Source organism: Schistocerca piceifrons, unplaced genomic scaffold (genome assembly GCF_021461385.2).
Source record: "Schistocerca piceifrons isolate TAMUIC-IGC-003096 unplaced genomic scaffold, iqSchPice1.1 HiC_scaffold_936, whole genome shotgun sequence".
Taxonomy (NCBI): domain Eukaryota; kingdom Metazoa; phylum Arthropoda; class Insecta; order Orthoptera; family Acrididae; genus Schistocerca; species Schistocerca piceifrons.
The window spans coordinates 2,541,166-2,555,000 of NW_025729208.1; the positions used below are offsets into that span (position 1 = coordinate 2,541,166).

Here is a 13,835-nt window from a genome sequence, read left to right on the forward strand (position 1 = left end):
AGGCACTCAAGGGCGACAGGCTCCGAGTGCGGCAGGAGGCGTTCGCGGATGAAGCCCTCGGTGGAAATGGGCTTCTTCGTGAAGAGGTCCGCCCAGAAGTCCAGCAGATCCGGGATGTCGGGTGGCGGCTGCAGCAGGGTGCCATCCAAGTGGCCACGCACGCAACGCGCGTGTGATCTTCGGAAGGCATCCTGCGTCTTGGCGTACTCCCATCGGCGCCGTTTGCGCCTCTGCTGTGGTGGAGCGGCAGGCGGCCGCTTCGGTGGTTGACGCGGCCTCTGCATCCTCGTGTTGGTCCTCTCCCCTCTGGACCCTACCGACGCAAGGGCATCCGGGAGCATGCCCAGGATGACTTCGGGCGGCGTCCCCCGCCCCAGACCGATGACTCGGTCCAGAGCAGAGAAACGCTGAGCGGAAGCAGGCAGCCCCGCTAGATGCTCCCAGGTGGCATCAGTCGGCCCTCCGGCGGCGGCCCGATGTTGTCGGCCGCGAAGTCCTCGGCTGCATCGTCGGGCGGCGCAGCGCCATCGCCCGCGTCAGGCAGCGGCCTCGCCGCTCCCCGGCGGGACGCCGGCTCTTTCCCCCGACCGATCTCAAGAGCCTCCATAAATTCGCGGACAAACTGCTTGTGGGCAGCTTTCCGCCGTTGGCACTTGATTGCCTCGAGCGTTCGGTCGGGGAACATCCTGGTCAGTTCTTGATTGACGAAGAAGAACCGTGCGCCCCTCTCAAGGAACAGTTCGGCCTCTGATTTTGCGAACGACAGGACCTCTTCTTCCGTCCACCTCACGCGATGCCTCTCAGTGACGATCTCCGCATTGGTGACCGCTGGGTGCTGGCGGCGGCGGTGGACCTCGAGACCGTTTTCGGTGGTGAAGCTGTGGTGGCACTCACTGCAGGCAAAAGTAGCTACACCTGTTATCGCATCTACGTCACGGCCGGTTGGCCGGATAGGTGCTGGGGAAGCTGGGGTGGCACCTTGAACGGAAGGGCCACCACTTTTATTCACTTGTATGCTGCCCCCAACTATAAGGGATAATGCGAGGGGGGGCTGGTAACCCCCCCAAGCCCCTGGTGTGGTCTTCCACTCTGCGAAAATCAGCGGGCCCACGTGAAGGGGAGAAGACCGCAGGAGAGGAGAGGAGAGGCTAAGAGGGCTAGGCCCATGTATTGCGCATCACTCTCCCTGTAGCTACAACCCAAAGAATGTACCTCGCAGCAGCAGCAGCACGACTACATCAAAACCGCGCTTCGAAAAGCCGAGTTCGGATGCAACCGCACCGCCGCCACTTCGCCGCCTTAAGAGAGTCATACTTCCCTCGCCAGTGGTTTCGATAGAAAGTAGATAGGGACAGCGGGAATCTCGTTAATCCATTCATGCGCGGCACTAATTAGATGACGAGGCATTTGGCTATATATAGCCGTCTTTATTCACGTGTGTGAATACACAGAAAAGAAAGTTACCCATACAATGGGTTTACAAATGACAGACATAACAAACACTAGACAAAACAGGAAAGAAACAAGTGAACAAATGGCATTTGTGTCTGTGATAGGCGCCAGGCAGCAGCGCAGAAAGACACAAATTGGGCCCTCATCCAACACTAGTCCAGTGCATCGTGCTCATTGTGGCAGTTATCACATCGAAACGCCTTGGCGCCATCACAGTAACGATGAGGACCTGCGTTGCCATGGCCGCAAAATGGTCTCTAAAGCCCAGCCTTCGCAGGTCACGTGCAGAATCCGGTGACCAGACTCCCCTGTACGAGATGGTTGCCGAGGTGGTCGTGATGCGCTGGACTGCTGGGTGAAGTCTTCTAATGGCCTGGTGGACGGCTTCCCTGTCGTAGACCGCGACTTTCTCCTTGTGGCAATGATCAACGTCCAGGTTAACACCTACGACTTGGGCATCAACAACATGGGCTGCATCGCCCCGAACCGCCACGATGTCCAGCTTCTTAAGGCCCTCAGATGTTCTAAGGTGAGGCTTGAGGTGGATTTCGAAGCCTCAGCGACGAAGGCCTTGCGCAACATAGGATGCCAAGGCATTATGTCGCTTAATACGGGCGTCATGGCTCCTAAAGCAATGCTGGACAACGTGGTTTGCGGTTTCTCTTGCGACGCAGCCTGCCCTGCAGTTGGTGTCACCTGAACGACCGCGCTGCAGCTTTGCCCGTGTTGGAAGGGCATTAATCCTGGTTCGCAGGCAGGAGATAAAGTCGCAGCCACTGATAGGGTGCTGGGGGTTATCCACCAAGCTGCGTTGCCCTGGTATTGGGGCAGACTTCCTCAGGGCAGCGCCATCCACCGACGAGTACAGCCTCTCCATCCACATCCGGCGAAGTTGGTTGCTTGTCCGTATGGCCCCGTCATTCCACCGTAGCTGTTGCTCTAACCTCCCAATTTCGCGCCCGAGAACGTCTTCTGTCGACCTGTCTGATAGGGCTCCCAACGCTCGGATGTTGGCGAGTCGATTCTGCCGCAGCAGAGGCCCAAGCCAGCGAGCTGATGGCACTCCCAAACCCCAGATGTAACAGGGGCGTGAAAGTACGCAACAGGGATGTCCGCTGGCAGGGACAGCCAAGATCTCATAGCTGTGCAGATGGCGATGTCCACTGTGGAGACAGCACCAAGACAGGTCCTTGACAGAGCCAGGCCATGGTGGATTCCTGGCAAGATCACCGTTCTCAGGGCGTGAAGACGATGTTGTGGCTTCAGTGGTGCCTTGGACAAGACGCTTAGCTGTCGCTCGACCTCCCGCCTCGGATGGAAGAGGCTACGTCCGCTGGTAGAGAATTCCAGGCCAAGATACCGGAAAGTGCTCTCTACTGCCAATGCTAGAAGGGTGGTATGTCCAGCCTTGAAGGTCGTCGTGTTGTCGACCTTAACTTTCTTCTCGCGAACAGAGGCCGCGAGAGCGAGAGTAAACCACTTCCCGGGATTGACCTGGAGACCCAGGCCTCCAAGAACTGATACAGATGTATCAATTAGGTCCTGGAGACCTCTCTTAGTCTCAGCGAACAGCAAGAGGTCGTCGGCGACGGCGGCAGCATTCAGGCATCGTCCCATTACATTGGCACCAACATGATCTGGGAGGCGAGCAAGCATAAGGTCCAGCGAAAGGTTAAACAGGATAGGGGAAAGAGGGTCGCCCTGCCGAACGCCTCTTGAAGGCCGCACTGGACCCAATGACTTTCCCGAACCAGAGATCACCATCTCTCCATCCTCATAGCATCCCACGATGTATCCAATGAACTCGTCTGGCAGACCATGTGCCTTCAGTAAGGCCTGAGGGCACCATGGTCCAGAGAGTCGAATGCCTTGGACACAACCAGGGACGTGACATAGAGGGAGTTACAGTTCACCCTGGCCTGAGTCATCGCCAGGTACAACAAGAATGAATTGTGCAGCATACCATCCTGAGGAAGGAAGGCTCGCTGACGCCCGTCCAACACACAAGCCCGCATCAGCCAACCCGCCAGTATCTTATGGAAGACCCTGGCGAGGACTGAGCAAACTGTGATCGGGCGGAAGTCAGAGGGGGATGCTGGGGCGGCCTTCTTGGGCAGCAGGGAGGTACGGGCCTGGAGGAGTCGGGATGGGAGATGGCGGGTCAGAAGGAAAAGGTTTAACGCTTTCAGGAGGACCTCACGGGGAAAGCGACAGAGCTGGGCAGGTGTAAGCTCATCTGGGCCCGCGGCGGAGCAACGGGGTGGGAGAGCTGCAGCAACGTCCTCCAACATGATGGGCGCCCGCAGCTGTTGAAAGGGCACCTCAATGCGGGACGGTAACAGCCAACAATCTAGACGGTCAACCGGGCGTGATGGACGCCGGGTGAAAAGATCTTTCCAAAATTCGACCAAACCAGGAATAGGACGTGGTTGGTGAAGCAGTGTACCGTCTAGAATGCCACTAATGCCCCGCGTTTTTGGAGAGCGCGAGCTGCCAGACAAACTCCCACCTGCGCCGAGCTCGTTTTCGCTCAGGTTGGAGGCGACGGGATTGTGGGACGCCTACTTACTACCAATGGCATTAGGTGCAGGTGGCAGCATGCCCATGATGACATGATTCGATGGAGTGTGTCCCAGCGCCAAGATGTCGTCGACTGAGCGATACTTTGAGCCCGACGGTGGTAAGGCTGCTAAGGCCGACAAGATAGCCTGGTCGGCAGGGTCCTCTGCCGATGGTGGAGTCAGGGAAACAGCGGATGTCCCAGCAGGTGATGCAGCAGCAGCAGCAGAGGTGCGAGGACGCTCTGCAGAAGCAGAGAGGGCAGCAACGAACTCGGCAACCTGGTTCCTGTAAGCTCTCGCACGACACTGGCACTTGATGTATTCAAGTGAGCAGTGTGGGAAGGTCTTCACTAATTCTTGGTTCCAGAACCGGGTGCCCTCGAGTGTCAGCAATGCCTCTGCATGGGCCAGGCGTAACGGTTCCTCGCTAGACCACCTGGCTTTCGTCCTCAGGGTGTTGACTTCTGCATTCTCTGCACCAGGATGAGCCCTGCGGCGGTGGACACCAAGACCACTCTTGGTGCTGAAGCTCCGATGGCACTCAGGGCACTGAAATGCAGGCACGGCGACTCGATCTGGACTGGTGGCGTCAGATGGTGGCCCAACAATTACCGCGGCGCCTCCAGTGGGAGGACCGCGACCTGATATATTACGTGTGTTGGGGCCGGCTGAAACAAGAGGCAGGGGGGAGGCAACCCCTAAGCCCCAAAGGTTCACCCCACTTTGTCGGTTGGAGAGCTATGAGAAGACACAGACATCTATGCCTCCCCTCGGCTCCCCTCACGATTCCCGCCATGTGAAGGCCAGAGCTAGGATTTCCCACAGAGAGGCTAAGCGAACCATCATCCACTCGACATCGTTAGGATGCTGAGAAGCGGATTCATATATGACGCATCCTGTGAGCATTAAGAGATTCATAGTTACTCCCGCCGTTTACCCGCGCTTGCTTGAATTTCTTCACGTTGACATTCAGAGCATTGGGCAGATATCACATTGCATCAACACCCGCTAGGGCCATCGTAATGCTTTGTTTTAATTAGACAGTCGGATTCCCCCAGTCCGTGCCAGTTCTGAGTTGATCGTTGAATGGCAGCCGAAGAGAATCCGCGCACCCGCGCGCCCCCGGAGGAGCACACTAAGGCAGACGTGGACGCGGCCTCGCAGCAAGGAAGATCCGTGGGAGGCCAAGGCACGGGACCAAGCTCGGATCCTGCACGCAGGTTGAAGCACCAGGGCGCGAACGCCGTGCAGGCGTGCGCATCCTGTACCGCCGGCCAGCACAAGGCCGACCAACGGCGATAGCAGATCACGCCCGCACTAAACGCCGGCACTTACCGGCACCCCTACGGCACTCGCCTCGCCCAGGACCGGCACGTTAGCGCTGACCCACTTCCCGACCAAGCCCGACATGCCCCGATCCTCAGAGCCAATCCTTATCCTGAAATTACGGATCCAATTTGCCGACTTCCTTTACCTACATTATTCTATCGACTAGAGGCTCTTCACCTTGGAGACCTGCTGCGGATATGGGTATGAACTGGCGCGACACCTCCACGTGGCCCTCTCCCGGATTTTCAAGGTCTGAGGGGAAGATCGGGACACCACCGCAACTGCAGTGCTTTTGGCGTTGCAAGCCCTAACTCCCTGCTAGAGGATTCCAGGGAACTCGAACGCTCATTCAGAAAAGGAAACTCTTCCCTGATCTCCCGACGGCGTCTCTGGGTCCTTTTGGGTTACCCCGACGAGCATCTCTAAAAGAGGGGCCCGACTTGTATCAGTTCCCCTGCCGGGTTCTGGAATAGAAACTGCATTCCCTTTCGCCCAATGGGGGCCAGCACAAAGTGTATCATGCTATGACGGCCCCCATCTCCTAGGGCTTAGGACTGACTGACTCGTGTGCAACGGCTGTTCACATGAAACCCTTCTCCGCGTCACCTCTCCATGGCCTCGCTGGAGTATTTGCTACTACCACCAAGATCTGCACCGATGGCGGCTCCAGACAGGCTTACGCCCAGACCCTTCTGCGCCCACTGCCGCGACCCTCGTACTCGTCAGGGCTTCGCGGCCGGCCGCAAGGACCGGCCATGACTGCCAGACTGACGGCCGAGTATAGGCACGACGCTTCAGCGCCATCCATTTTCAGGGCTAGTTGCTTCGGCAGGTGAGTTGTTACACACACCTTAGCGGATTCCAACTTCTATGGCCACCGTCCTGCTGTCTTAAGGAACCAACGCCTTTCATGGTTTCCCATGAGCGTCGATTCGGGCGCCTTAACTCGGCGTTTGGTTCATCCCACAGCGCCAGTTCTGCTTACCAAAAGTGGCCCACTTGGCACTCCGAACCGAGTCGTTTGCTCACGGCTTCAGCATATCAAGCAAGCCGGAGATCTCACCCATTTAAAGTTTCAGAACAGGTTGAGGTCGATCCGGCCCCAAGGCTTCTAATCATTTGCTTTACCGGATGAGACTCTCACGAGCACCAGCTATCCTGAGGGAAACTTCGGAGGGAACCAGCTACTAGATGGTTTGATTAGTCTTTCGCCCCTATACCTAGCTCTGATAATCGACTTGCACGTCAGAATCGCTACGGACCTCAATCAGGGTTTCCCCTGACTTCGTCCTGGCCAGGCATAGTTCACCATCTTTCGGGTCCCAATGTGTACGCTCTAGGTGCGCCTCACCTCGGAATGAGGATGAGACGCCCGGGGAGTGCGGAGGCCGCCACCCCGTGAAGGGCGGGGAAGCCCCATCCTCCCTTGGCCCGCGCAAGGCGAGACCTTCACTTTCATTATGCTTTTAGGTTTCGTACAGCCCAATGACTCGCGCACATGTTAGACTCCTTGGTCCATGTTTCAAGACGGGTCGTGAAATTGTCCAAAGCTGAAGCGCTGCTGCCAGGAGCGATTATTCCGCTCGAGAGCATCCCGAGCCAACTCCGGCGCGGGTCTAGGGCCGGGCCAGGTAGGTCCGTCATGTGGGAAGAACCGCGCGCGCTTGCCGGGAGCCCGGGCACCCAATGGGGCGAATCGACTCCTCCAGATATTCCACCGAGCAGCCAGCCAGGACCCAGGGGCTCTGCCCAACAGAAGCGAACAGAGGCCAGCGGGAGGACAGGCTGTGCACCCGGGCCATAGGCCGGCACCCAGCGGGTCGTGACGTCCTACTACGGGAGAAGTGCTGCCCACCACACACCGGACGGCCCCACCCCGCGGCGAGTGGAAAGGCAACCGGACATGATCCCACCGTGGATTGCTCCGCGTGGGCGGCCGGGGCCAGGGGCCGGATGGGCGTGAATCTCACCTGTGCGACCTTTCGGACTTCTCACGTTTACCCCAGAATGGTTTCATGTACTTTTGAACTCTCTCTTCAAAGTTCTTTTCAACTTTCCTCCATGGTACTCGTTCGCTATCGATCTCGTGGTCATATTTAGTCTCAGATGGTCATATTTAGTCTCAGATGGAGTTTACCACCCACTTGGACCTGCACTCTCAAGCAACCCGACTCGAAGGAGAGGTTCTGCCGACGCTCGCACCGGCCGCTACGGCCTGGCGCCCTCTACGGGCCGTGGCCTCATTCAAGTTGGACTTGGGCTCGGTGCGAGGCGTCGGTGCCACGACAGGCGGCAGCCTGCGGGGTTCGGTGCTGGACTCTTCCCTGTTCGCTCGCCGCTACTGGGGGAATCCTTGTTAGTTTCTTTCCCTCCGCTTACTAATATGCTTAAATTCAGCGGGTAGTCTCGCCTGCCTGCTACGAAGTGTCGCACGCCACACCGCCAGCCGGCTGTGCACGCTACCGAAACAGTACCGTTATACGAACCGCCAGGGGACGGGCGCGCATCGCAAGTTTCAGGAGACGCAGCCGCCCCACAGGCGGCCCCGACACTCCCAGGTCTCCAAAGCATGGAAAACGCCGCGCGCTTCAGTACATGTAGCCGACCCTCAGCCAGACGTAGCCCGGGAACGGAATCCATGAACCGCAATATGCGTTCGAAACGTCGATGTTCATGTGTCCTGCAGTTCACATTTCGATGCGCAATTTGCTGTGTTCTTCATCGACCCACGAGCCGAGTGATCCACCGTCCTGGGTGATCTTTTTTTAGTTTTCCACTGTCTCTTTCAAAACATTTGCATGGGCGGGACTGAGGCGTTTGACGTCCATTGTTCCAGTGTTTCGTGTCACGGCCTCACGGCCGATGGGCGTCGTACGGCTCCACACCGGAGCGGACACTGACTCGGGCGAAAGTCATTCAAAACCGGCGCGAGGTGCCGCAGGCCAGCCGCTCCAGGGCTTCAGTGCTCGTACCACACAACATTTCCGCTAGTTTTGAGAAGCACGTGTGGTTCCGCATGCGGTGCACTGCTACTGTGGTCCGTACAGGTAGCATGTAGCGCGACCCAACACGCACATCTAAAGACATGCAGTCTAGTCGGTAATGATCATTCCGCAGGTTCACCTATGGAAGCCTTGTTACCACTTTTACTTCCTGTAAATGATCAAGTTTGGTCATCTTTCCGGTAGCATCGGCAACGACAGTCGATGCCGCGTACCAGTCCGAAGACCTCACTAAATCATTCAATCAGTAGTACCGACGGGCGGTGTTTACAAAGGGCAGGGAATAATCAACGCGAGCTTATGACTCGAGCTTACTGGGAATTCCTCATTCATGGGGAACAATTGCAAGCCCCAATCCTTAGCACGAAGGAGGTTCAGCGGGGTATCCCGACCTTTCGGTCTAGGAAGACACGCTGATACCTTCAGTGTAGCGCGCGTGCGGCCCAGAACATCTAAGGGCATCACAGACCTGTTATTGCTCAATCTCGTGCGGCTAGAAGCCGCCTGTCCCTCTAAGAAGAAAAGTAATCGCTACTGCACGAAGGATGTCACACTACTAGTTAGCAGTCTAGAGTCCATCAATTCAGTGCCCTTCCATCAATTCCTTTAAGTTTCAGCTTTGCACCCATACTTGTCCTGGAACCCAAAAGCTTTGGTTTTCCGGAGGCTGCCCACAGAGTCATCGGAGGAACTGCGGCGGATCGCTGGCTGGAATCGTTTATGGTTAGAACTAGGGCGGTATCTGATAGCCTTTGAACCTCTAACTTTCTTTCTTGATTAATGAAAACATACTTGGCAAATGCTTTCGCTTCTGTTCGTCTTGCGACGATCCAAGAATTTCACCTCTTACGTCACAATACGAATAGCCCCGCTTGTCCCTATTAATCGTTACGTCGGGTTCCGAAAACCAACAAAATAGAACCGAGGTCCTATTCCATTATTCCATGCACACAGTATTCAGGCGGGCTTGCCTGCTTTAAGCACTCTAATTTGTTCAAAGTAAACGTGCCGGCCCACCGAGACACTCAATAAAGAGTTACGTTAGGATTTCAATGGGGTCCGCCTCGGGACGCACGAGCACGCACGAGGCGGTCGCACGCCTTCTGCTCGCCCCACCGTCAGGACGTCCCACGATACATGCCAGTTAAACACCGACGGGCGATGAACCAACAGCGTGGCACACAAATCCAACTACGAGCTTTTTAACCACAACTACTTTAATATACGCTATTGGAGCTGGAATTACCGTGGCTGCTGGCACCAGGCTTGCCCTCCAATAGATACTCGTTAAAGGATTTAAAGTGTACTCATTCCGATTACGGGGCCTCGGATGAGTCCCGTATCGTTATTTTTCGTCACTACCTCCCTGTGCCGAGTGGGTAATTTGCGCGCCTGCTGCCTTCCTTGGATGTGGTAGCCGTTTCTCAGGCTCCCTATCCAGAATCGAACCCTGATTACCCGTTACCCGTTACAAGCATGGTAGGCCCAGAACCTACCTCCGACAGTTGATAAGGCAGACATTTGAAAGATGCGTCGCCGGTATGAGGACCGTGCGATCAGCCCAAAGTTGTTCAGAGTCACCAAGACAAACGGACCGGACGAGCCGACCGATTGGTTTTGATCTAATAAAAGCGTCCCTTCCATCTCTGGTCGGGAATCTGTTTGCATGTATTAGCTCTAGAATTAACACAGTTATCCAAGTAACGTGGGTACATTGTAAGGAACCATAACTGATTTAATGAGCCATACGCGGGTTCACCTTAATGTGGCTTGTACTGAGACATGCATGGCTTAATCTTTGAGACAAGCATATGACCACTGGCAGGATCAACCAGGGAGCTGCGTCAACTAGAGCTGAGCAGCCGGCCGCCCGGGAGTGTGTCCCAGGGGCCCGCGCGAACACGCAAGCGTCCGCTCAATTATTCTGCAAACAGGAGGAGCCTGAGCTCCCCTGCACAATACACCTCGAAACCCTCTCAGGTACCGGGGGCGCGCAGCGCCATCCAAAGTACTTGGTCGGGTTCGAGTGAGGCGCAATCGCCCGGAGTTAGGCGAGTAGACACTTTGGGTGCGACCACCCGTGCTCCCAACTGAGCTTGCCGATGCTGACAGAGGTCTGGGAGCGTGCTGTCGTGGCGTTGCCGGCAGGAGACAACACGCGCCACCTACGGTGACCGACAGCTCCAACGCCAGCACCACAGAAGGGCAAAGCCCCACTTGGGTGCTGAAGCGAACTCTCCCAGCACAGCTCATGTGCCAACACGTCTGCACAGCTGCGATACAAACCACCAGGGAGAACCGCTGGGCCGACCGAGCAGCAGACGGCGCCGCGGCGCCGAGTGCCAGGCGGCGGCGCATCCTCAATGCACACAGTCCTCAATTGGACCAGCACACTGCAGATGTCCACCGCGCTTCGCACCGGGCTCATGAGGACCTATTTTGGCCACACGGCGCCGCGCGCAGTCCGCGTCCGTCGGCCAGTGCGCATGCCACTGGGCGCCCCCAGCAGCAGGCTGTAGCGCGTGCGCCCACGCACCGCACGGCCAGCACGCCGGGTGGCCCCCCCTCACTGGCCGGGGATGGTCACACCGAACCACCGCCGCGTATCGCTTCACACCCAGATCCCATTCACGTTCGTGGGCATGGTGGGTATCACTGAAACAACCGGTTAGTAGCTCAAACGATCGTCGCCCTCACTGATTCACCTCTAGTGAGAACAACCGCACCACAATGAGTTACCAGTTGTTCATTTGCGTAACTTCACCAGCAAACGTGGACGTCCAACGCCACTTGCAAATTCAACGATTATTGCATGCCTGTCTGTTAGGTGTCACGACACACTACGTCTGCCCACATACACGCAACAAAATGTGCACGCCTAGATAATACGTGGAAGGTGGCCCCCCTACGTATGCGATGTCCATTGCGCGAACGACTGGCAACTGGCCATTGTAGCATGACGCAGATGTGGAACGCGGTGCACCATGCTACCACATTGTGTGAGAAGAGACGACTAGGTCCGAATACACGCGCCACTACATCAACAGACGGCTCATGCTGACCGCCATCCAGGGCGCCCGTTCCTCCCACAAGTCTCTATGGCGTACCACACTGCAATCCAGCTCTTACGGGGAGACGACACATAGCTGAGTGCACAACATTTGGACCGTTTGGTTTGCCGTTGTTGGGCACAGTCGTTATATGGTCACACATGCGCCACGGTTTATCATGCAGTACATAAGGACCAATGTGCAGTACAGTGTGTGGGTTAGGCGTACGACATCAGCGGACAGTGGACACACGCCGTACCACGGCGTAGACTGAGTGCTTCAGCATGCGAATGCCAGTGAACAGCCGTGAAGGCCATTCAACACGCTAACTCCTAACCAACCAGGTTGCGAAGGCAAGGGAGGGGGGTGTACGTCCTGCTGCCGTCCACATTACAGTGTATATTGGGAGTATGTGGTAAGTCAGCAACACTTGCAAGGTGTTGTACGTGAAGCGATACACAGGAGAGCAGGCAGTGTGAGTAGCGAACTATATTGAGAGGGTTGCGGTTACGCAACATTACATTAATTTAACGAGTCGTATGACAATTACAGAGTGGGTTAAGGCCCAATGTGTGTTAGGTTAAGGCCCAATGTGTGTTAGGTTAAGGCCCAATGTGTGTTAGGTTAAGGCCCAATGTGTGTTAGGTTAAGGCAGAAATTAGGTTGGGTTAAGGCAGAAATTAGGTTGGGTTAAGACAGAAATTAGGTTGGGTCAAGGCAGAAATTAGCTTGGGTTGGGTTAAGGCACAAAGTAGGATGGGTTGGGTTAAGGCACAAAGTAGGATGGGTTGGGTTAAGGCACAAAGTAGGATGGGTTGGGTTAAGGCACAAAGTAGGATGGGTTGGGTTAAGGCACAAAGTAGGATGGGTTGGGTTAAGGCACTAAGTAGGATGGGTTGGGTTAAGGCACTAAGTAGGATGGGTTGGGTTAAGGCACTAAGTAGGATGGGTTGGGTTAAGGCACTAAGTAGGATGGGTTGGGTTAAGGCACTAAGTAGGTTGGGTTGGGTTAAGGCACACGTTGTGGTAAGGGATGGTGTATTGCGGAGGGGGGGGCAGGGCAGGTTCGTTCATAGTGATGTAGTAAGTGGATGCCTGCGGTATCGTCGGATATGTCACATCAGAATGCAATTTTGGCTCATGAATGACAGGTGGCGCTCCAATTCCGTGCTTGTGGCAGGCGAGTGGCAGACCTGTGTCTTTCATTCTTGCCATTGTTTATCTGCTGTGACACGAGGCAGTGTTGTATTCTTGGGTACACCCCTGTGTAGGACATGTGTGGGTGTTGGTGGCTTATCTGAGCAATGGTGGTTGTCGGAAGAGTGGGATATTATGTTCTCTGAGTGGACCTCCCGGTCTGGTTATGATAGTGTTGATGGTGTAATGTGGCAGAGAGGATGCACTGGATGTTGTTCCATGCTGGTGCTTACATACTGTGTCTGTGTCTGTTACAGGCAGAGAGTAGTGTGTGATAGTGTCTGGCTGACATGTGTTTCACATTGTGTGCACAGACTTTCAGCATGTATAGCGTCAGTTCTATATGTCATCTATATTCTGATGGCTCTGCATCTATTACTAATCAGTGCCGTGTATAAGCTTTTCTGGTTCCGGTCAAGTGCTGTTCTATCTCTGTACAGTAGTAGAAGTGTGACTCCAATACCTAGCTACTCCTCGCGGCAGCTTCCCCCGGTGTATGGCATATGATTATAAACAATCAGTCTATTAGTCAAAATCGGTGGTGTGGCAACATCACATGTCTGGTGTGGGGGAAGTTACACCCTGCCAGTGGGTCAGGGCTCAAACTTTCCCCACACTGGGGGCTCGGACCCTGATTACTCGTCCAAGTAATATATTGAGGAGGGCACTTAGCCATTGCCCTGAGTCTTTGCGGCTGCGAGTGCAACGCCCACGGGGCTGATCGCTCAGCATCAGAATCCATACAGTGAGCAATGCGATCGCGCATAGACTTTCAGCATGTATAGGGCACTTGTTTTTTTTTCACTTGCTGCTCATTGTTTACTGACCCACCTTCTAAATGCTCATGGTGGGTCGTATTATGCCTCTTGGCCACTGTGACTGGGTTCAGGCCCAGGAGTGGCTAGTGTGTCACCTCCCCTGTTCTCGATCCCACTCACACTGTTGCCTGTGTCCCGCCTCGTGGAGGCGGCCTTTTGCGCTATTTGTTCATTTTTTGTACTCGCTGTGCAAACTTTTGAATACAATTACAAATAATATAAATATGGAAATGGAAGACAATTTCGTTTTGTATTTAAGAAGAAGTAAAAAGAAAGATAGGAAAGAATAGGATTGAGAATTACCCACCACCTATGTGTGGGTGGCAGTCAGGGTCTTGGAATGACCTACAAGACGCTGGCCGCCACTCACAGTTCACATATATGCTAGCATACTTAATTAACTTAGTACTAGTTCCTTAGTTACTG

The 13,835-nt window shown here is 55.2% G+C and overlaps 1 protein-coding gene and 1 non-coding gene across 2 annotated transcripts in view; both read right to left on the reverse strand.

The window, feature by feature from the left end:
* LOC124771316 overlaps nucleotides 1-13,835 on the reverse strand; it is a 140,013-nt gene that overhangs the window by 104,389 nt on the left and 21,789 nt on the right. Inside the window, exon 4 of the mRNA XM_047249322.1 lies at nucleotides 4,022-4,681. Within this exon, the coding sequence (XP_047105278.1) occupies nucleotides 4,022-4,681 (660 nt within the window). The remainder of the gene's footprint in view (nucleotides 1-4,021; nucleotides 4,682-13,835) is intronic.
* Nucleotides 7,945-8,099, reverse strand: LOC124772003. The gene has a single exon (XR_007013694.1). It is a non-coding gene; the product is annotated as a 5.8S ribosomal RNA (ribosomal RNA).